The sequence below is a fragment of the Mytilus edulis genome, chromosome 4 (assembly GCF_963676685.1).
Source record: "Mytilus edulis chromosome 4, xbMytEdul2.2, whole genome shotgun sequence".
Taxonomy (NCBI): domain Eukaryota; kingdom Metazoa; phylum Mollusca; class Bivalvia; order Mytilida; family Mytilidae; genus Mytilus; species Mytilus edulis.
The window spans coordinates 13,369,578-13,389,609 of record NC_092347.1 but is presented as its reverse complement, the minus strand read 5'-3'; the positions used below and the strand labels follow the sequence as shown (position 1 = coordinate 13,389,609).

Below are 20,032 nucleotides of genomic sequence, written 5' to 3'. Positions count from 1 at the left end.
GATTTTTTTAATATCACATCCTATTGAATAATTTTATTAATAAATAAATTAAGCATTATTTTTTATGTTGATAAGTAAGAAAACGTTTGTCTTAATATTAATGATATTTGAAACATTTTGAACCGTAAGATTGACCTCGTGAACCAAGGCCTATGGAAATAAACTCATCATAGATACCAGAAATGAAAATATTGTAATCACACTTTGAACTCTTAACTATTGATTGACTAAAAATAAAGTCAAAACCGGACAAGGAACGAAGAGACGAGTATTACCAATTGATGAAAATATGTCTTGTATAAAAGCCTAAACTGTTAACACAGATATGTGTTTCGCCGCTTTGTTATTTTGATAATGCAAATGTTAAAATTAAAATAGAAATACTTTAATATGTAAGTTATGCAAATATTCAAAGTCAAAAAAACAATGACTGAAGGTTCAGGTCTAAACATCTCCATGGAAATGAAATGTGCCAATACTAATACAAGTGCATAGCAAATACCACTGAAATATCAAAAGTCGTTCCTTTTCAACAAACCTTAACACAAACCTTAAGTTGTAAACTATGGACAAGTTTCAAAGTAAATGAACCATAGTGAGGATATAGGGTTATGTAATCTCCATGGAAATGAAACTTGCAAATGCCAATACATTTGCATACCGAATATCATTGACTTAACATAAGTCATTCATCATAAACTTAACCTAATACATGTAAAGTAAGCAAAACGTTCAAAGTCAAAAGACCATAACTAAGGGGAACGGGCCAAATAATCTTCATGGAAATGAGATATGGCAATGCTTATGCAACTGCATACCAAATATTATTGACCTACCTCGAATGGTTTTCTATAAACTGGCTTAATCGCAAGCTAATAATGGAAACTAAGCAAATCAATAGACAATGACAGAGGAGGACAGGCAGAATTATATTTTAAACATTAAATGTTACTACCTATTTTTTCTGCCGCTGTGTTAATTATCAAATATGTGTTTCGTATCTTTAAAAAGAGTAAGATAATGTGTCGATACATGCAGTCGTCATCATCTATTATGTCAATTATTCGCACTAGTGTTTTGGGTTGTCCAACAGTCGAAAGTAAAATTTAGCGTATTGCTAGCAGATAGAACACAAAGACCCTAAATACTTCCGAATTCATTGATAATTTCTACTTTTTCTTCAGACATAATTCGTTTAAACATGTGTTTAGATCAGCATATTCAAATTAATCACCAGTTTCATTCCATTCTTCGTAGCATCATAGATGTTGCTTTTAGAGAATAATGATAGCCTTCCCAATGTTTCCAGTTTACACCATCAGCAAAAGAAGAGTGTTCACCTCCAAGGTATTGTCCATTTAAGTTGGATTCGTGGCAGGATGCGTACCACCAAGCACCTTTAAACGTTTCTGCACAGTTTCGAGAATCAGAGTCATTATCTTGATCTTTTGTAGAGAATCCTTGTCCGTTATGACCCCTTAAGGAGTCACCTTTAAAAAAACAAAAACAAGAAGTTTGTATGCACATAATGTGCTTATGTACTACTGTTCATTATTCTGCTTCATCATGATAGTATATGGTAAAATGTATATTTATAAATAGGATGTGTCTATTCTTTATGGTTAAAACAAATTAAAAATAAAAATCACAAAAATACTGAACTCCAAGGTAAATAAATTCAAAACGAAAAAACCCTGATCAAATGGCAAAATCAAAAGCTCAAACACATCAAACGATTGGATAACAACTGTCATATTCCTGACTTGGTACAGGCATTTTCTTATGTCCAAAATGGTGGATCAAACCTGGTCTTTACTAGCTCAACCTTTAACTTGTATGACAGTCGCATAAAATTCCATTTTATTGACAACGATGTGTGAACAAAACCAATGATCAGCGACACAATTTTCGATATCTGAATACTCTTTCGAAATATTAATTTCTTCTCTCAATATGGGCGATTTAGGCGGCATGCACATTAAAGAAATACAAATAAATTAGATTACTCACCAACATCTCCAGTAAATTTGGAAAACGTCATGTTGAACTTAGTTGCTTCATTACCCACTTTGAAGTTTGAATATCTAGCATAACGCTTTTTATTTCCAAAGTCCTGCATCGTTATCAACAGTTCATATTCATCCTGGGCGGTCAGTTTATGGAGTTTATCATTTCCTTTATAAAACATAGAATATCAACATAAATGGATTTTGGAAAAAAATCATAAAAAATAACATGCTAAATATGATATATTTCCTTTGATAACTATTCAATACTTTGATTTGCAATATTATTATTTGTAAGCTTTACGAGTTTTAAATCTAAAAGATCGAATGGGAATTTTGTATGTCCTAGCATTTGTGGCCATTTCTAATTTAAATCTTTTCTTGAACCTTCCGAATAAAGTGTCTGTAAATTGCGTAACAGCAGCCATTATTTGAAATCAGAAGTCATCTTATAGCTCTCTAATGGTACCGACTGTTATCTTCGGTAAGCTGAGAGTGGCTTATTGCCTCCCTTATTTCAAATGAAAGTACATAGAACCATATAGTTATTTGTTATAAGTGTAATGAAAGCTTTCGTTTGCATGTTTGAGACCGGGACTGTCATTTTCTTGAGTAGCAAATTATCTCCCTTACTGAATAATGATAATGAACATTTATAAAGTGTCTAATATAAAAAGATAAAAAATATTCTAAGGCGCTGTACATTCAGCATGGTAACTAAAACAAATCAAAGAAAAAAACATAAAACATACACTAATTTCAGACAAATTTACATAGACCAATTATGTTTTTGAGTCGGTATAAAAAATAACTCCAATAGTAAATGATTAAAAACCTGAAAAAGCATCTTATCAATTATTTAAAAATAAATTCAATGTGGAAAGACTTTCACAATCGGTTTTTAATTTCTGAAAGCCCTTTTTCTGATAATACTGTTATAAGTAAAAACAGAAATTATTTCAGACTAATTACAACAGCACGACCAAAGGCCATCAGAGGACAAACAAAACTACAGAGAAAACTAAAGATTGAGACACGAATTCATACCAAAATTTGTGGTGAACAGATAGTGAAGTAGTTTCTATGCAATTAAAGTATTTACCAAGCCAATGTTCTTTGTTTAGAGTCCCAAATCCTGCTTTATACTCAGTCCACCCTCTGTAAAAGTTAACGTCACCATTCATTCGTCTTTGAAAGACCTAATTCAAAGAATACATTGTGCAAATATTTTGTATTAAACATACGTATCTATAAACTATTTTCCAAAAGTAAATGCAAAATGCGACATTGTTTCGCTTTTTATACCCCCGCTTTAAAAAAAAGGGGGGTATACTGTTTTACCTCTGTCTGTCCGTCCGTCCGTCAGTCCGTCAGTCCGTCAGTCCGTCCCATGAAACTTTCGTCACATTTTTCTCAGGAACTACACATCCACCCTTTCTGTAATTTGGTATCAACATTTATATATGTCAGCCATACCGTGTGATGCGTTTTCAGATTCATCACTTGACAACTTCCTGTTTACCGAACACTTGTCTGATTTTACACATGATAGCCAAGTTGAAAATTTTCGTCACATTTTTTTCAGGAACTACAATACAAGGATTTCTGAAATTTGGTTTCAGGATTTATATAAGTCAGCTATACCGTGTGATGCGTTTTCAGATTCATCACTCGACAACTTCCTGTTTACCGAACACTTGTCTGATTTTACACATGATAGCCAAGTTGAAAATTTTCGTCACATTTTTCTCAGGAACTACAATACAAGGATTTCTGAAATTTGGTTTCAGGATTTATATAAGTCAGCTATACCGTGTGATGCGTTTTCAGATTCATCACTCGACAACTTCCTGTTTACCGAACACTTGCATATTTTTACACTATTAATATTATCCACTTGCGGCGGGGGTATCATCAGTGAGCAGTAGCTCGCAGTTTCACTTGTTTGATCAATTTTACAAGTGTTGATCATTCTAATAAAACTGGTCAAATTTCCTTACAACAAACAGGCTCATTTTTAACATTACAATTTGTATTACCCCTTTAATCTTCTTTCGTTGTAAGCATAATCTCGGCAAAGAAAAATATTATATATTCAATTAGCATCGTTTGCATTACAAGTATAATGCATTATACCAATTTTGTTGTGCGCAACACATGTTTCATGAATATCCATTATCAGGAACACTTGAAATTAATAAGTTTTAAATAAAGTAAGATTAATATATTGTATGCAAGATGCGAGTTTTGTCTAAAAATTACTTATCAGTGAAACTTGAATAAAACAAAGTTGTAAAAGAGGGACGAAAGATACCAAAGGGACAGTCAAACTCATAAATCCAAAACAAACTGACAACGCCATGGCTAAAAATGAAAAAGACAAACAGAAAAACAATAGTACACACGACACAACATAGAAAACTAAAGAATAAACAACACGAACCCCACCAAAAACTAGGGGTGATCTCAGGTGCTCCGGAAGGGTAAGCAGATCCTGCTCCACATGTGGCACCCGTCGTGTTGCTTATGTGATTACAAATCCGGTAAATTGTCTAATTCGGTAGGTCATATTCATGAAAGGGAAGGGGATTGTAGTTACGACGTAAGGAACATATCCGATATCATTTGTGAAACGGTTATTCCATAACGGTCAACCAACTCGTGATGGCGTCCGTAAAATTTACGAAGGGATGATTTCAACTTCACCATTTGGAACTCTTGGTTTAATAGCTTCCTTGTTAGCAGCAAACCTCTATCAAGAAAATCATGATAGGAAATGCAAGCACGGGAATATCGTATCAATTGGGAGATATATACCCCGTATGCAGGTGCTGCTGGAATGTTGCTACTTAGAAAAGGACAAACGAAGTACGAAATTGAAACGCATTGGGGACCCAAATTTCCAAAAATATTGTACTAAAAACAGCTAAGGTTATATATTCCTGGTGGAGAAAACCCTTATCATTACCACCATTACGAAGAAATTTAAGTTTTGTAAACAGGAAATTAAAAATGTATCAAGTTATAGTAACATATATGTTTTAATAAATTGAATGTTGTATAAATGTATCATACAAACGTACTGTCCATCCTCCGTCCACATTTTCTGTTTCCATATCACAGAAGACATTGATGCCATATCCTTGCGGATATATTTTGTACACACCACTACCTCTATTGATATCAATGTCACCACAATCTATAGGAAGTCTGGTATTTGATTCATCTATAAGGAAATAAAAAAAACAATACATCGGTATAGATTTAAAGCCAGCCAAGCCAAAGCTATACTAGAAAATATAACCCAATGCACAGAGAAAATTGTATAAAGTTTCAATGAAACAGTCAATTTCATATTTTGGATGAATATATTAATGCTATTCCCAAAATACCAAACACACACACACATATATATGTATACATGCACTAGTTCGCATCCCGGCCAGGAACTAACAAAGAACAAAAATTTGCGGATATCTATCATTGTTGGGCTATTATCTAAACGAACAATTATATTCATTCTAATATATATGTACAAATATATGTATACCAAAAAGGGTTTATTTGCTTAAATAACTCTTTTTTTTTCTTGTTCTTTTTACTGTTAATATAGAGGGCAGTCAGTATACACTATAAAGACAATATTTGAAATGTATATCTTAAATTAAGGCAACCATTGTTTATAGATATTTCAACATATTATTACATGTACAGCTGCTAAGCTCAATAGGACATTGCCTGCATTAATTTTAAAGAGTTCATTTCGGTATAAAATAAATCAAAATTATCGTATCAGACGAGACTCTTGTTAATACGATTGAGCAACATAGTACACAAATATAAAAAGACATATAAAATAGTATTAGAATTAATTATGAGATAAATGGTTACTCCATGATAGTATGCAATGTGCAAACGCAAAATATTTTTTCATTAAAATAAAAAGCTAAAATCTTACTGTGGTAAACAACGCCTCTTAATGTGTTAAGGGTACTTACTGGTGTTTGAAATACTTGCAGATTTTACTATTCCAATAGTAAATAAAACCAGAGACGCTGCTTTCCTTAAACAATATGCCATTTCGACTCTTCAACGTGAACCTCCACAATCGACGATCTGGAGAGATCTGCGTATTAAAACGAATCTGTGTTGAATGATTCACAAATTAAAGCATTGGCATCAAGGCCGTTTTCGCTTCTGGTAGTTTTGACGCAAGTTAGTAAATATATCAACGAAGATTTACAGCTGTGATATCTTCCCTCCATCTAAACCATACATTACTTCATAGATAATAACTACAGCTGACATTTCATATATACCTACATCGAAACTTATTGCATCTAAGATTTTCATCCACTAGAAGAAATAAGACCTTTACCCTCAGTGAAGTAAATTACAAACCTCCTGATTGCTCTTGTTTGTGGTCCACACACACATATTTTCTCGCGGGTACTTTATCTGAAGTCAAAGCTGTTTGGTGTTGCATTGAAAATCTACAATGTACAATAAACACACAGGTTTCAACTCCTTTAAAAAGTACCAATGTTGAGGATGCATTATTCTTTCTACGCGACGAATCCATAAACAAAATTGTCAAATACAAATTATTTTTGTTATGGATTAAAACCCCCTTTCTATAAACTAAATACATAACCCTCACGAAAACCCTTATAAAGAAATAAATATAGCCAGGTCGTCATGTTGGTCGACTCAATACCTTTCCTTCCAATAAAAAATAGAATGCCCTCAGATATTTTGTGGTATTTCAATACAGCGATTTGGACTCCTAAATATTTGTAGTCTGAAGATCTTTTCCAAATATTTAATAACACTCTTTACAATTTTAATTATTATCAAAACCTTTGACGCTACACACTACTATGTCTCTTGATCAATTGATCAATTGAATGCATCGTCTCATTTAACAGTCCTTTTACTGCTCAAATGGTTATAATAGATACCACGCAATACCGTTTTTTGTCATGAAAAAAATAATTTGTGAAGAACAGCACTGGGTCCATCAATAAATACATCAAAGATAATTTTATCATAATGTGGACCTATCGACAAGTTGTTGAGTTTGGTCGATTGATTTTCATGTTTAGTCGGTATTTCAGTTGGTACGAACTGTGAATCCCTGCTTATTTCACTTCTATCAGATAAATTTATGATATAATGTCACTCAATAACACACATTTCAGTGGATGCTTACATCTTATGTAAAGAGTGAACCTTATTCCAAATATTAATTCAACCGCCGTTAATCGAAATTCCACATCTAAGTTAAGCATTTTTTATAATCGTGTTAAAGGTGGCAATGGTGCTGCAGCCAGATTATTCAATAAAAATGCACGTGGATATCCACAAATATTTCCATGCAATGCCAGAAAATGACTAACCTGTTCTAGATTATCTTCTGATAATACCATAAGGTCAACAGTGAACGGGAGAGCTTTTTCGCTTTCCTTTTCCTGTGACATTACATGAAAAACCCAAAAACCTCATTTATATAGTTACATGAACAAAGCCAAAGTGTGGTATACAATATGTAGGACAAACAGTACGGGAGTTTTTTTAAACGAACACATGAACATCTATACCGCTTCCGAAAACCTAAGAAATTCAAAAGTATAATTTATCAACATTTAGGTAAATAAACTCATCATAGATACAACACAACCACAATATTAAATTTATTAGATTTCAACCGCTCGAAACGGTCCAGAAACAATAAGGGCAATCGCATAAACAATTTGAAGATTCCCGTAAAATTACCGAACTGTCTTGGATTAAACGACTTCAAACAGCTTATCCCCTGGGTCTAAATGACAATATACTTGGACAAGGGAACATATCTACTACTTCTTCTTTTGATATCATGAATATTATTGATAAAAAAACAACGAAATAATAGGTCTCATGGGAAACGTATCAATGTAAATCAACAAGTTAAACATCGTATAAATTATACACTTGGTAATCTCCTATCTATATTAAAAAGCAATGGTAGGCATCAATTATTATGTAAACCGGGTCAAATAACCATTAGTAAATTACATGATATTTTCAAAAGAGTGTGACTACATCTCTTTCTTCAGCCCACTGTATAAATATTCTCGTATAATTACAGCTTTTTGTCACCATAGGCTGTTCCCGCGTATCGACAAACTTGGAGATCATAAACGTCATTTTCTGAAAATTAAATATATTAGCAGAGGTATTGATTTCATCAACTTATCTAGTATATTTAATGACTCGATCTACCGTTTAAAACATTATACCTCCCTATTTTGATAACATAGAACCACCTATAATTTCATACACATACAAAAAAAACCAGCAGAAGTTTAATTTTTAATTATACGTCGGTTACATCAGACGTAAATATAGATACTAATAATCCCTTAACTTGAAACTGTGAATCGTCGAAGTTTAGATATGTTCCCTATGGCCATGTTATTACAGGGGACCTCAATATCGTCCAGGACAGAGAGGTTAAAAACTTTTTGAAAAAAGGACCAAAATATCGTCCTCCATCTAAAATAGATTGGAAAGAGTGTCGTCAAGTCACCAAAGATGATCTTTCCTCGTTTTGTAAAAAGTGGTGTAAACGAGGAAAATTTGATAGAAAATCTCTTGATTCTTATTTAAATAAATGTATGAATGTGGTAGATAAGAGAATATCACATTTTGAAAATGATTTAGAAGTAAACAATAGAGTACATAATACACCTATTTCCAGAATAAGAAATAAACTTCAAAAACTTTCAAAGCGGTTTGTGTTTGTACTAGCCAACAATGTGGTGGTGGTATGCCGTAAATACTACACGGACGTTCTTGAGAATAAATTTTAAATTCATCTACATTTAAGTCCATCCGCTCCACAGAGAGTCATATAGTAAACAAATATATCACAACCACATCAAAGCTTAAGGCTTCTTCTGAACATTTGAAGGTCCCTACTATGTATTGGCTACCTAAACTACACAAAAAAACATTTAAATATCGTTTCATCTCGGCCTATAGTAAGTGTTCTACAACTAATCTTTCAGTGCTTTTAACAAGTTCATTTACTACTATTAAAGAGCTTATCATAAACTATTGTAATAAAATATATGAACATAGTGGTATAAACCATTTTTGGAGTGTAAAAAATTCTTTGGATGTTTTAGATAAATTACGTGCTTTTGAGGGTCCTTTTGATTCTGTTGACAGTTTTGATTTTTCTACTCTTTACACTACACTTCCACACTATCTTATTTAACAAAAGTTTATCTATTTAATTGAATGGTCGTTTGGTAAAGCTGAATGTAAATATATGTGTTGCAACTCATTTAAAGCCTTCTTCTCTAATGAGAAAGATAAATATGCTAGATATACTTACTGGAGATGTGATGAGATGATTGAAACTGTTAACTTGATAATATTTATGTACGTTTCGGCATCAAAGTTTATCGACAGGTTGTAGGTCACCCATGGGCAAAATTAGTGCCCCTTTAATAGCAGACTTGTTTTTGTACTGTTACGAATCACAGTTTATGACTAAACTCAGTAAAGACCCGTCGAAATTGCATTTAATTGATAAATTCAACAACACTTACCGTTATCTTGGTGATATTTTTTCGTTAAATAATCAAGAATTTTCTCAATATACTGCAGAAATTTACCCCAAGGAACTTTCTTTTAATAAATCAAATTTATTCAGTAATAACTGTCCTTTCCTGGATTGAGATATTTCGGTTTTAAACGGGAAACTCCACACTAAAATTTAAGACAAAAGAGACGATTTTTCGTTTCCTATTGTTAATTTTCCATTTTTAGATGGTGATGTTCGCTATACCCGTGTCTGTTGTGACGTTTTTGATTTTAACGAACGCAATCTATGTATTACTATGATTTGTTTTTTGATTATTTTTTATTAGTTGTTAGTGGCTTTGAACTAGCTGTTAGATAACTGCGAGTACTCTCAGATCTGTTCCTAGTGTCTGTTTGCTGTCGGGATGTACAATTACCCGGCCATGTCCACTTGCATTTTTGTCAATCTGATGAGTTAAAATTTTTTCAACTGGTTTTTATAGTTCGTTCTTATGTTGTACTGTTATACAACTGTCCCAGGTTAGGGGAGGGTTGGGATCCCGCTAACATGTTTAACCCCCGCCACATTATTTATGGATGTGCCTGTCCCAAGTCAGGAGCCTGTAATTCAGTGGTTGTCGTTTGTTTATGTGTAACATATTTGTTTTTCGTTAAATTTTTTTATATAAATATTAAAGGCCGTTAGTTTTCTCGTTTGAATTGTTTTACATTGTCATATCGTTTCCTTTTATAGCGGACTATGCGGTATAGGCTTTGCTCATTGTTGAAGGCCGTACGGTGAGCTATAGTTAGAATACTACCGACCGAGGTTTGCTTCATATCTGGACTTTTTTTTCCTTCAAAATTGACACATATAGACGACTTCAAACAAGAATCTATGACAAGCGTGATGATTTCAACTTTCAGTTTGTCAAGCTCCCATTTCTCGTCAATTCCATGATACCTTTGTTCCATCATAGTGCGCATATCTCAATTAATATGTTACGCTCGAGCATGTTCATATCATCGATTTATGACTTTAGACCACCGGTATTCTACTGTTGCCTTTATTAATAAAGATTTCATAAACAAGCGTGTGCTCCTTACACAAAAAATGCTCAAAAAAAAGTTTTTAGCAAGAAAACTGAGATCGACACTACTTAGGTTTAACGGTCATCATCACATATTAATTAACCGATATAATGTACCCGTCTATACTCACTAGATAGGCACAACGTGTTCGATAGCCTCGTGTCGGAATTCAATGAACGTTATCATTGTATAACTAGTAACTAATTGAGTCAGTGATTTTTTACCATTTCCTAGCGCTCTTAGATTTTTAGATATATATATATGTGGGATAGTCGTCTGATCTGGTTTTTTGTTTTTATTTCTTGTGGTTTTGTAGGTGTTTGTTTGCTACCTTGATTTGCACCTTGATATAATGAGATTTGAATACCGGTACACCTAGCCTTAATATTTTTATTTATTATTATCTAAAGAATCTTTAAAAAGATATTTAATGTGAAAGACTGGCTATAATAAATTGCTGAAGAAAGACCTTTTAATTCTACCAAGATAATTATTGTTGTTACTGTTCTTTTGATAAAATACAAAATTGAGTATTCTCAATCTTAACAAAATAATTTCAACACCTTTGGTATTAATTGTTAACGAGGTTAATTCAAGTTCAAATTTTAATGACATTTTAAAAAGTAGAATTCTGATGCAGTTCATTTTAATCTGTAATGATGTAAGTAGACCAAGGACCACACTGAACATCCTTTATCTTAGTCCCTGATCTGACGTATGAAGATACAGTTTCAAAATAGTCCCTTGTGATTTTGTCATCATGACATAACTGTCCATAGTCATTCCATCCACTGGTCAACAAGATACCATTCTCTGCAATAAAAGAGCAAGAAGATACAATTGTTTTAATATGTAGCATTTCTGTCAAAGCCTGTATGTTGGATTCTCTATTGTTACTACAAAAACTAACAGTGGATTCTTTTCGAGCAAATCAATTATAATTCTTTTGTAATTTCACTGTGTGTTGCAACACTAAAAATGGTCATAAGTTACTATAAAAAATTAGAGTATTATTGTATTATTGCAGAGTAACAAAAATAAAATATCCACGAGAAATGTAAAAATGTCAGAATAGATTTGGAAAGAACTTACAGTATATAAAGTTCACGAATCAAACTCGCTTAATCAAAACAAATTGAGAATGAAAATGGGGAATGTGTCCCAAAAAAACGACCAGTGAGGTAGTGAAATATGAGTTAATTTGTTTCTTTCAATAGCACAGTGAGTAAAATTGGTAATAGGCTAATTGAAATTGCTTAAAGGAGATCAGAACCAACTTAACTGAAGAAAGTAACTTTAACTATCCTCAATAAGGAGCCACGGTAGTTTACCGATGTTCAAATCACATTACTCTATTTAGAAAATACAAACCAAGTAATACACAAATCGCTGGAGCTCTATAAAAAGAGCATGTACGATGCCGATGGTGAGAAGGGTTAAGAAGGAGCCCGGTGATTTCCTATGGTAATGTACCTGTGAGTAAAGCAGTATGACGAGATCCACAACTGGCTTTTTGTATGTTAAATGTGTCCTGTAAATCAATCAAGCATGGGAGAGGGTGAATTTGTGCTGGGTCTACATTTTGTATAAACAATAAACTTTCCAACTTGTCTAAGTTTTGTCTTTCGGGTAAGTCATCAGCTAAAATATCTTTTGATGATAGTGAAGATCTGTCATTGCTTTTATCCTGTACAAGTTTGTTCGTATCATCATCTTTAATCACAATGTTTTCCATAGTATGTCTGCTTTGTGGTGTTGACGTGTCTTGTCGATTAGTATCTCCGTCTTTTTCTCGAACAGTGTAAGAGGGAAGACCGAGTTGTCCACTTTCGTTCCAACCCCAGCAATATATATCTCCACATTCTAAACAAATAAGTTAAATGGATAATTATAATATTATAATTTCAGAATGCTCTGCAAAAATGAAAATAGAACTTTACTTGTGTGTTGATGGATGCATCTTTAAAGTATCCATACACAGCTACTTTTGCATACTATTTCTGTACCAAAAATCTGTAGTACTGGGAATCTACTTTTGATATTCAGTACTATTTTATTACTTAAGAATTATTGTAATATTTAGGTACCTGTATTTTACAGTACATGATTTGCACTTGAAATTTAAGTACTACAGATTTTTTTGGTTGCACGGTTACATTTTCAGCATTTTGAAAGTTTGTCTATTTCAAATCTCATAAAGTAATAATGTTCCACCATGGAATACTGTGATCATTTTTGGTATTATTTTTGTACCAATATTGTAAGTACAAATCAAGTACTGGAAAATACAAGTACATGAATATTACAATAATTCTAAGTAAAGAAATAGTACTAAATATTAAAAGTAAATTTCCAGTACTACAGATTTTCAGTACAGAAATAGTACATATGTAAAAGTAGCTGTAAAATTGAGAATGGAAATGGGGAATGTGTCAAAGAGACAACAACCCGCCCAAATAAAAAACAACAGCAGAGGGTCACCAACAGGTCTTCAATGTAGCGAGAAATTCCCGCACCCGGAGGCGTCCTTCAGCTGGCCCCTAAACAAATATATACTAGTCCAGTGATAATGAACGCCATACTAATTTCCAAATTGTACACAAGAAACTAAAATTAAAATAATACAAGATGTATATCTCATTCTGTCCATAGATAGTAGTCAAATGTTTAATATTCGATAGTTGTCACTTATTTGTCTTGATGGATAATACATTTATTATGCTTAGTTAGAAACCAGGATGGGAAGAAAACAGCCGTACTAGATAGATATATACACTATTTCATCGTTAAAACCAGGCTGTCGAACTTTAACATTGATGTTTAGGAGGCAGTTTACACTTAATTTAAAGTTTTATAAGTTTTTCCAATATATTGATTGGTGTTTGACGACACTTTCAACACTTTTGTGCTATTTCGTGCCGATCTTCTGTAGGAAAACTGACAACTTGGTTACTAGTACTATTAAATTAAGCTTGGATTCGAGCGCACCTGCAACATGCGGAATTGGCCACACTAACTCCGTGTTGATAGGCTAGTGATATATATCAGTTCTACTTGGACACCGATGCTCTTGTTTTTCTACTGATATACAATAAACAATCATTTCGTTTTGTGTTACCTGAAATACAAAGCGAATGCCAGCCACCAGCTGCAACTGCTAACATTTTGAGTCCCGCTAAGCTGTCTATCAAATGTGGTTCCTTTGTACTATCAACTGTTCCATGACCAAGTTGTCCTCGACTAAATAAAATGGAATACACAGTAATAAAGACTGCTAATGTTAAACATTTGTGAAAGCAAGTGAAGACATATCACTGCGACTGACTGTAATGTACTGGACACAGTAGAATGCAGAAAAGCTACATATATCTCGGAAAGAGCAATCGCTATGTCTAATCTGGTGAAATGACACGATTTCTTCGGATGCGTTATATAAAGAAAATTGCATTAAAAAAGGGGCATACAATATTTGAAAGTTATTATCTTAAACGTCACTGTGTTTCATGTAAAATCTAAGCCAAATCTTACTTTTGTTTGTGTTAAAAATTAAAGTGATTAAAACAATTTGTAAAACAGCAAGTACATCTCCCTTTACTTATATCGTATTTTTATATACTAGGCCTACATACGTTCCTCCGCCAAACGTGAGGACTGTGCCATACGTTGTTAAAAGTAAGACATGTTCCTTTCCACAGCTAACTGCAGCCACTGTATCTGTACATAGAGACACTAAAGGCAATGAATATGTTGGTGTAATATCTGTATCTTCGCATCTGATGTCTTTTCCTATTTTACATAATATGTTCTCGCTTATAAAACATATCTTGGTATCTGTAATAATAGTAACAAGTGAACTAAAACTCAACATTGAATATGATGGGAAATGTTACAATAAGTCTCTTATTGAGAGGTATGCTTTACAAAATTGGCTCATATGGTACTTTATAAGCAAAAACTAAATAACACAAACATGTCAACCTACTGCCTCTTGTAAAGATATATAGTAATAACAATAATTGATCTATTAACATTTTATTAACGGTTGTCTGCAAAATATTAAGTGCATTTTCAAGACACCCCGCCACATTCTATATATATACCTGCCCCATGTCAAGTGCTTGTAGTTCAGTAGTTGTCGTTCGTTCATATCTGTCATTTTTTTATTTATATTTTTCTTGTCGGGACCTTTTGTAACAAACTATAAGTTATGGATTTTTCTCTTCATTGAAGGCAATACAGTTGCCCTATATTAGTAATTGTTTATAATCACTTCCGTTGAACTTTGTTGGATAATAGTTACATCTCATTGGCAATCATAACACATCTCATTGGCAATCATAACACATCTCATTGGCAATCATAACACATCTCATTGGCAATCATACCACATCTCTTTATTTTCGATGTTATCATTTGTTTGGATTCTATACCTTCAAAAATAAATACTTAAAATCTGATTTTATATATTGATACTTGCAGTGTATATTTATGTGTATTTAGCAAGAGGAATGAAATATACCAGAGGGACAGTCAAACTCATGGATCGAAAATATACTGACAACGACATGGCTAAATATAAAAAGACAAACAGACAAATTACACACTTGACAACATAGAAAGCTAAAGACTAAGCAACACGAACCCCTTCAAAAACTGGAGGTGATCGCAGGTGCTCCGAAAGGGTAAGCAGATTCTGCTCCACATGTGGCACCCGTCCGGTCGTGTTGCTCATGTTATTACAACCCCGGTAAATTATAGTATAAACGGTAAGTCACATTTGTAGTGAACAGGGAAGTGAATTGTAGTTACGACATAAGGAACATATCCGATATCATCTGTGAAACGATTATTCCAAAACGATCAACTGTTTTTTCAAAGTTTTTGCTTTAACAAATTAAAAAGTTGTCCTTTAGATCATGGATATATGCTTTTATAAAGCCCTGCTTTGTACAAGATCGACACTTTGATTCGGATTTTAACATACTAGCTCACAAGATAACAGCAAGTACCTTACTCTTAGTATGATTAAAGACACTAAACGGGCGCGATAGTGTCAGCTCATATCCGTCTGACTTTTATTCAAGTAATATAAAGATGTGTAGTTAGGTACTGTTAAGGTTTTTGCATTCATCATTATTTTGCATTCATCATTAAACATGAAAAGTTATCATTCAATTTAGACAAAATATGCACTAAATACTCCAGAAATGAGGGGTTTTAGTATTATGTATAGTATAACTGGAAGCAAACCAATTGTAAATCTTGTAAATGGCCTTTTTAGAACCTAAAATTATTGAAAGGCACACTTACTAAGTGCTAAACCTATATTTTCGATCTAAAACATGCTATGTTTTTAATTCTTGTGAGGAGTCATTGGCGGATCCAGAACTTTTCCTAAGGGGGGGGGGGGGGGCGCTGACTGACCTAAGAGGGGGCCCGCTCCAGTCATGCTTCAATGATTCCCTATGTAATCAACCAAATTTTTCCCACGAAAAGGGGGGGGCCGGGCCCCCCAGGGCCCCCTGGATCCGCCTATGGGAGTGGGGTTTATTGCATTTGGATTCCTATACATGATTTAGAGTTATCTTATACTTAATATAATATTAAACATAAGAGCACATGGAAATATATATGATGAAAAAGTTAAACCGTCCTGTTCTTCTCCTACATCTGTTTTAGCAGGCGTTCCCCAAGGGTCGGTCCTATGTTCTTATAATTTGTATAAACGATTCTGTCGAGAAGAACGTACTAGACTCTTTGCAGATGACACATCTCTCAGTATTCGAGTAATGATAGGTGGCAAACACAAACTGTAAATGATCATGATCTAAATTGTATTGATTAAAATTATATAGTAGGAGAAGATGGTCTAAGTTGGACTCACTTGTGTCTAATCCTTTTGGAGATATTTTGCAAATAAGATATGTTTAATCTTAAACATGATGATTCTGAAAATAAGAGTATTTGATATAAATTTAACAACTTCTCAGTTTATGAACATACCTGAAATAATTACGAGGTCTTTGTCCGTTGCAGTAAGATGGCATATCTTTATCTGTCCATTGTGCTGCTGTTTGTCATAAAATTGTATCATAAAATATTTTAATTTGTCTGTTATCATATAACATTGATCAGAATTGTTTAAACATACTAGATTTTCACCAACAAATGTAATGTTTTTAATGGAACATCCAGAAATTTTGTAAAGAATTTGGTCCAATATCGCATGTTGATAGCCCAATACTTTTTGTTTTCCGTCATCTGAAAGAAAATCCTTTATTCAAATGTGCAATATATAAATGAATGATTAAGAAAATAAGATTAATTGAAAAAAAAATTTAAACAACACATAATCAAAAGAAAGATAGAGTACATTTTTTCCTGAGAAAACAATTGTCAACCGAGGGGAAGCCAATGTTGATCATCCCTTTTTTCGAGGGGGTTACAATCTACTCTTTCATCTTTTCATCTAAATGTTATTTAATTTATTTTACTGGATGATCTGTCATATTTATCTTTTAAATCTTCAATTGAAAGTTATTAACTATAACCTCATGTGTAATACAACGCCACAGTCATAAGAAAATTGTTACATAAGGGTATATAAGTATTTTTCGGAGACTGGGCATGAGCAACGAAAAGATAAGCCGTCCTGCTTCACTAGTAGCAGTTAGATATAGGACCAAGAGTGCATAGTAAAGATATCAGTTAACTTTAACTACGTATTGCTACATATATATTTTTTTCTACATTGGCTAGAGGTATAGGGGGTTGAGATCTCACAAAACATGTTTAACCCCGCCTCATTTTTGCGCCTGTCCCAAGTCAGGTAGCTCAGTCTGGTCTTAGTTAGTCTTGTATGATTTTTTAATTTTAGTTCGTTTATATATTTCGGAGTTAATTAGTATGACGTCCATTATCACTAAACTAGTACACATATTCGTTTATGGTCCAGCTGAAGCACGTCTCCGGATGCAGGATTGTCTTACTGTGTTGAAGACAAATTGATGGCCTTCGGTCGTTTTCTGCTCTTTGGTCTTTTAGTATTCCTTGCTCTAAATGATTCTCTAAAATGGTCTTCAAACATGTTATATCTTCAAAGGTGACATTTGTTTATTGGCAAAATTCTTTTCAAAATATTTTCAATAATCGGAGAACCACAAAAACAATGTGTAGACGTACGGGCAGCAAACAACGTCATATCAACATATCACAAAAAAAATAACTCTTTGACACATTTCCCATTTCCATTCTCAATTTTATAATATGATAAAATATTAATCGCATATGACGTCCATATGGCATTCTTTACATTTTCAAATAAGGCCTGTGACACCTGGCAAAAGATACGAGCTAGTCTGTGTTGGTATGCTAGTTAATAATTTATAAAAAAAATTGCGTTATTGCTCAAATGGCTGTTTATCGACTTTAGCAATAAAAAGCATATACTGCAAACACAAAACTGTATCACAAAAATAGTTCTTCAAACAGACAAATGCACTGACATATCGAGGATACGAACAATATCCACATGTCCGAAGTTTTTAAAATGATGCATGTGAATAAAGATGACCACATCGTGTTCAACACAATGTGTAGAAACTTATTCAACATTTAAAACATTATTAATTATCGTATTAGAATTTACGTAGGATATGCTTGGGGATATGAAAGACGGAAAACATATATCTAAGATAAAGCAATTGAAAACGTTTGTCACAACTTTGACAAGAATTTATTTCAGGAACTTGAAAACGCAAACTTGTCCCTGCAAGTTTACCGATGCAAGCCGTTTCAGTCACAGCCGATTCGGCCATTGTCATTTTGGTCATATACTGCCAGTTCCAAATCGGCAAAACTTTGTAAGGTCATTTCAGACAAGGCTTTCATTGTTATAAAGGGAGGGGGAAATTAGAAGCAGACGTTAAATAACAATTTGAAGTACCGACCTTGTCAACTGGAATTTCGTATCAAATTGTAATCAGTAATATCTTAACCATGTGTGGCACAGTGCCATAAGAAAGTCACAATTTATGCAAGGATCTTACTTTACAATTTATGTCAAAAAGATTATTTCGTTTTTGTTACAAATTTTCCTTTTCAAAACAAACTTCAGTCAAAATATTTAACAATTATCAATATGCATAAGAAGTTGTGATATGAGCGCTTAGTCGTACATATTATGATAACAATATGAAAAAGTCTAGCCGAATCGAGTATGGCCGAAATGACTGTAGCCAAAATGACTTTGGTTGAACTTACTCAGCGGCCGAAACGACTTATGGCCGAACTAGTTGCCCAGTCAAAACGTATCAAAAGCAATTGTAAGAGGGCCTGGTTGGATGGAGAACTACAGTCAAAAGTGCAGAATAAAGGGGGAAAAGAAAATTGGCAAAAAAAAAAAGAATAGATTTATAATAGATGCTAGAAAGTACGGTATATATAAAAATTGACAAAATAATTAAAGAATATAGAAATTGATTTAAAAATAAAGAATGCAGAAATCCAGACCCACAGTTATCCATTATATGCTTATCCTCTCACTGAGAAGATCAGGCATACATGAAAGCTACAATATGAAAACTAATCATGCTAATGAGACAAACAATGCACGATGCCTTAAATAACAAACTGAAGTATAACTATTAAGCTATACTAAGCATTAAACAATGACATTTTAGCAAATGTGTCATGATGGAGATTCTTTGTTGTTTCTATGGTGCTTTTGTACAGGTTAACATCTACAAAAAGCCACGGTGTGATAGTACAAGACAGAATACTGAGTGACAGGACACTGGACAGTTGTAATCTACCCTCAGCATGCATATCAAATTTGCAAAAACTGAGTATCTTAATATATGACCATAGATGCAAGACCCATGATATGACATACCTATATAAAAATTTATTAGCTTTCACTATTGCATGTTTGTAAATATTGTCAGGTTTGTCAGTCTTTGGTAACAATCCAATATTTGCTATACCACTCAGTCGGTTCTAAGTTCCTTTGTCTTTATTCTTTTACAGTTACACCTTGTTATCAACGGAAATGTTCCGGTCCAGTGTTTTTTTCTGAGCAAGTTAGTGTCATTCAACAGATAAAATATACTATTAAACTAACTGTAGTAATCTCCAAGAGATTGACCTAACTGTGTTCTTTTAATTAGATACTTGCCAAAATAAACTGCTGTGTTGCTCCATGATGAGTTGATTCTTATGACGTTCTTTTCGTTCAATATTTGTAATGATCTATCGTCCATAAATTCGTCATAGCCATAGAAGTTGACCATAATTCTTTTGTTGTTGTTGTTGAACCATGTGCTTGAAGACTGGGTTCCGTTTATGACGAGGTTGTGTGA

The 20,032-nt window shown here is 33.3% G+C and overlaps 2 protein-coding genes across 2 annotated transcripts; both read right to left on the bottom strand.

Moving 5' to 3' along the window:
* Positions 1-363: 363 nt before the first annotated feature.
* On the bottom strand, positions 364-6,339 carry LOC139519003 (ficolin-2-like). The gene is made up of 5 exons (XM_071310715.1): positions 6,005-6,339; positions 5,090-5,232; positions 3,109-3,205; positions 2,011-2,175; positions 364-1,490 (listed from the first exon to the last, which is right to left on the bottom strand). Exons 1-5 carry the CDS (start codon positions 6,084-6,086, stop codon positions 1,240-1,242), a joined length of 738 nt encoding a protein of 245 aa, XP_071166816.1. The 5' UTR covers positions 6,087-6,339; the 3' UTR covers positions 364-1,239.
* Positions 6,340-11,264: 4,925 nt separating this feature from the next.
* On the bottom strand, positions 11,265-20,022 carry LOC139518999 (uncharacterized). Its single transcript, XM_071310712.1, has 6 exons — positions 19,849-20,022; positions 16,677-16,934; positions 14,303-14,504; positions 13,792-13,913; positions 12,147-12,536; positions 11,265-11,486 (listed from the first exon to the last, which is right to left on the bottom strand). Exons 1-6 carry the CDS (start codon positions 19,961-19,963, stop codon positions 11,320-11,322), a joined length of 1,254 nt encoding a protein of 417 aa, XP_071166813.1. The 5' UTR covers positions 19,964-20,022; the 3' UTR covers positions 11,265-11,319.
* Between the last annotated feature and the right edge of the window lie 10 nt (positions 20,023-20,032).